The following is a 3,287-nucleotide window of genomic DNA, read 5'->3' on the forward strand; positions in this document are numbered from 1 at the left end:
CCCCCATCCCTCCCCTCCTCCCTCACCGGCCGCTCCCGCCTCCCGCTCGCGCCGCTCCATTGGCGCTGACGCAGCGTCCGGGACGCGCCGTGGCGGCGCTGGCGCCCCCTGGCAGAGCGGAGGACCCGCGGCACGCCGGGGGTCACGTGGTCGAGGGGCGCGCTCTGTGGGCGTGGTTTGCTGCTGAGGAGGCGCGGCCTGGGGCGGGGCGTGCCCGCGCGCGGCCCGGGAATGCCTTAAAGCGCAACATCACTTCCGATTCTCACTTCCGGGTCCTGCCGCCGCTGCCGCTGCCGCCGCCGCCGGTAACGGCTCCGGGCCGGCCCCGCCATGTTCCTCCTCCTCCTTTCGCCGCCGCCGCCTCCATGAGCCGCAAGAAAAGCGGCTTCGCCATCACCAGCGTCCGCGGCAGCAGCGGGACCGCGCCCGGGGATGCCTCCGGCGCCGCGAGCGGTTCTTCATCTTCCTCCTCCGGCAGCCCCAGCGGGTCTCGGTTCCGCCTCGTTCGCTTACTGTCGCCGGGGGAGGTGCTGCGGCGGGGCCGGTGGCTCTGCCGCGATTTCTACGAGCGGGACGCGTCACCGCGGGGAGGTGGCGGCGGCGGGGGGAGGGTCCCGGTGTCGCTGGACGCCCCCCGGGCCGTCCCCGCCGCCCACCAGCCTCGGTCTCTCGGGGCCTTCGCGCAGCTGGTGCAGCAGGTGAGGGGGAGGGGTCTCCTGGGGTGGGGCCCAGGTGACCACGCCCCCAACCCCCACCCCTTTTGTTTACAGGCGCTGCCCCCCAAACCGCCGTCGCCACGCCCAGGGGGCGGGGCCGAGCTCAGTGCGCGCCTGGGATTGGCTGGCGAGGAGAGCGAGGACGAGGGGTGAGGCGGAACTTTGGGTCTCAAACTTCCGGTGTGGGGGCGGAGCTGGACAGGTGCGAGGGAGGGGCGCCGGTTCCCTTCCCCCACCCTAAAAGGGGAAGGAAACGGGGAAGGGGGAGGGTGTGAAAGCTCTGCCCCTCCCTCACCCGCCCAAGGTGTCCAGTGGGGGGGACGGGCGGTGTCCATCGGTCCATCTGACTCCATCCTTGTCCCCTCCAGCTCCGGGAGCGGCATCACCGCCATCGACAACAAGATTGAGAGGGCCATGGTGAGACTTGGGGGTTCACGGTGGGGATCTCAGAGGGGCTACTGGGCCTCAACGGGGGGCTCTGGGTCCCAATGGCAGCTGTAGGACCTGGATTTGGGAGCTTTGGGTCATGGAAGGGAGGCTTTAGGTCACAAGTGGTCACTATGGGGGCTTGCGGGAGGTGGATGTAGGATTTATGTCCTGGATGGGGGGCTCTGGGGGGACCCTTACACCTCTCCCCGCAGGATCTGGTGAAGTCCCACCTGCTGCTGGCGGTGCGGGAGGAGGTGGAGGCGCTGCGGGAGCAGATCCGGGAGCTGAGCGAGCGGCGTACGGCGCTAGAGAGGGAGAACCGGGTGCTCCGGGCACTCGCAACCCCCCAGCAGCTGGCCCAGCTGCCATCCCTGCAGCCCCCTGTGCCGCCCCCCGCACCACCCTGATGTCGGGGGGGTTCTCAGGAGGTTCTCAGGGGGCGGGCAGGGGGCCCGCGCTCACTGTACCGCTGCTGCTTTATTGGGAGGAAGGGGGGGAGAGCTACCGAGCTCTCTTGCCCTTCCTGCGCAATGTCGGCCCTTTTTTAATAAACCTGCGATTTTTACAGCACGGGGGAGGGGCCGTATCAATTTTAGGAAAAACCCGAGTGAATTTGGAGTGTATAAAAGGGCGCGATCGACTCCGGCCAGGGAGGGCCTCGAACCCGCGATGTCCGAGGGTCGATGTTGGGAGGGGCGAGAGAACCCCGGGGGGCCGCCATGTTGGGGAGGTCAGCAGGGGCGGGCACCATTTTTGTGAGGTCATCGTCAGAGGCGTGGCCACTGGCGGAAGAGGGCGTGGCTTCCGCCGCCATGAGGCCGCGCGCGGTCCCGCCGCCGCCGCCGCCGCCGCCCGGGGGGATCCTGAGGCGGGGGGGACGCGGGGGCGGCACCCGGCAGGTGGGGTGGGGGCGAACGGGACAGCCCGAGACACAGGGGAACCGACACCCGGCCCTCGGTGACCGCAGTCCTTCCCCTCCAGGTGCGGTTCGCGCCCAGCCCCGCGATCCGGGATGAGGAAACGGAGGATGAAGATGGGGGCATCCCCACCCGGTCCCTGGCGACCCCCACCCTGCACAGCAGTCGGGGGGGCCCTGGCGGGGCTCCTCCCGAGCCCTTCGACGCCCCCGGGGCCGCGGCCGCGCTCCTGGGCAGCTCCTTCGCCGCCCGCAGCGCGCTGGGCGGGGCGGCGGCCGCAGGTCAGTGCCGGGGGGGGGCTCGGTGCTCCTCCGCCCCCCGCTCTCCGTTTTCACCCAAATCCCAAAATCCTTCTCAGCCATGAACGTCCCGCAGGCCCAGCGGCTCTTCCGCGGCCTCGTCAGCCTGGCCGTGCCGCCCCCGCCGGGGCCGCGGAGGGGGGTCCCGGCCCCTCCCGCGCCCACCCCGCAGGTGAGACCGGACCCCAAACCCTGCCCTGCGCCCCCCCGTGCTGACGGGACCCCCACCCTTTCCTGCTGTTCCCCCGCAGGTGCCGGGGCCGCAGCTGAGGGTGCTGGCAGGCGGTGCTGGCGGAGCCATGGGCTGGCCCTGGCTACCCCCTCACAGCACCCCCGAGCTCCCCCGGGCCCTCCCGCGCCCCCCCGGAGCCGCCTTCGCCATGTACCACAAGCTGCAGCAGTGGGGGGGTTACTGAGGGGGAACAGCCCCCTCAAATCCCCCTTTATTCCCCAAAAAAATAAACAGTTATTTTTAACTTTAGATGGCGTGTGTGACCTCCCCTGCCCTGCCTTTCCAAACCTCCCACCCCCCACCCCAAAAAGCCATTTCCCCGCTGACCAATCACCTCCTTTATTCCGGGGCCCCCCCTCGCACAGAGCAAACCACGGCAAACGCCCGGGGGGGGGAGGGAACACCCCAAAAATTGGGGGGAGGGGGGAAAACAGAGCCCCTCCCCCCGTTTGGCATCTGGTGGGGTGGGGAGCAACCCCCCCCTTCCCCACGCCAGGAGCATCAGGGCCCCCCCAGACCGGGGGCAGTTCTGGGGGGCTCAGGGGGCGTCACCTCGTCCCTTGTGGAAGAGATAAATCGGCCGCTGGAAGCCTGGGGGGAAAAAAGGAGGATTGGGTGAAGGGAGCCCCAAATTTACAACCCTGCCACTTCACCCCAAGACACCCCAGGTACCCCCCAGCCCCAAACTCCCCCC

At 69.7% G+C, this 3,287-nt stretch overlaps 2 protein-coding genes across 2 annotated transcripts in view; one reads left to right on the forward strand and one right to left on the reverse strand.

Moving 5' to 3' along the window:
- The first annotated feature begins 25 nt into the window (after positions 1-25).
- On the forward strand, positions 26-2,842 carry PPP1R35 (protein phosphatase 1 regulatory subunit 35). The gene is made up of 6 exons (XM_033511618.1): positions 26-698; positions 771-865; positions 1,085-1,133; positions 2,127-2,343; positions 2,421-2,533; positions 2,613-2,842. The coding sequence occupies exons 1-6, from the start codon at positions 366-368 to the stop codon at positions 2,775-2,777; spliced, it is 972 nt and encodes a 323-aa protein (XP_033367509.1). The 5' UTR covers positions 26-365; the 3' UTR covers positions 2,778-2,842.
- A 74-nt stretch (positions 2,843-2,916) lies between these two features.
- The window catches only part of MEPCE (methylphosphate capping enzyme), a gene marked incomplete at its 5' end in the record, with an annotated part of 2,586 nt that continues 2,215 nt past the window's right edge, over positions 2,917-3,287 (reverse strand). The window contains one exon of the mRNA XM_015616262.1: positions 2,917-3,184. Within this exon, the coding sequence (XP_015471748.1) occupies positions 3,132-3,184 (53 nt within the window). The remainder of the gene's footprint in view (positions 3,185-3,287) is intronic.

This window comes from Parus major, unplaced genomic scaffold (genome assembly GCF_001522545.3).
Source record: "Parus major isolate Abel unplaced genomic scaffold, Parus_major1.1 Scaffold388, whole genome shotgun sequence".
In the NCBI taxonomy this organism is placed as follows: Eukaryota; Metazoa; Chordata; class Aves; order Passeriformes; family Paridae; genus Parus; species Parus major.

Bases quoted from the DNA above. Each gene is read 5' to 3' on its own strand.
- PPP1R35 (XM_033511618.1), top strand. From the start codon at position 366: ATGAGCCGCAAGAAAAGCGGCTTCGCCATCACCAGCGTCCGCGGCAGC. The intron at 699-770 runs GTGAGGGGGAGG...TTTTGTTTACAG, and splicing joins TCGCGCAGCTGGTGCAGCAG to GCGCTGCCCCCCAAACCGCC. The intron at 1,134-2,126 runs GTGAGACTTGGG...CTTCCCCTCCAG, and splicing joins ACAAGATTGAGAGGGCCATG to GTGCGGTTCGCGCCCAGCCC.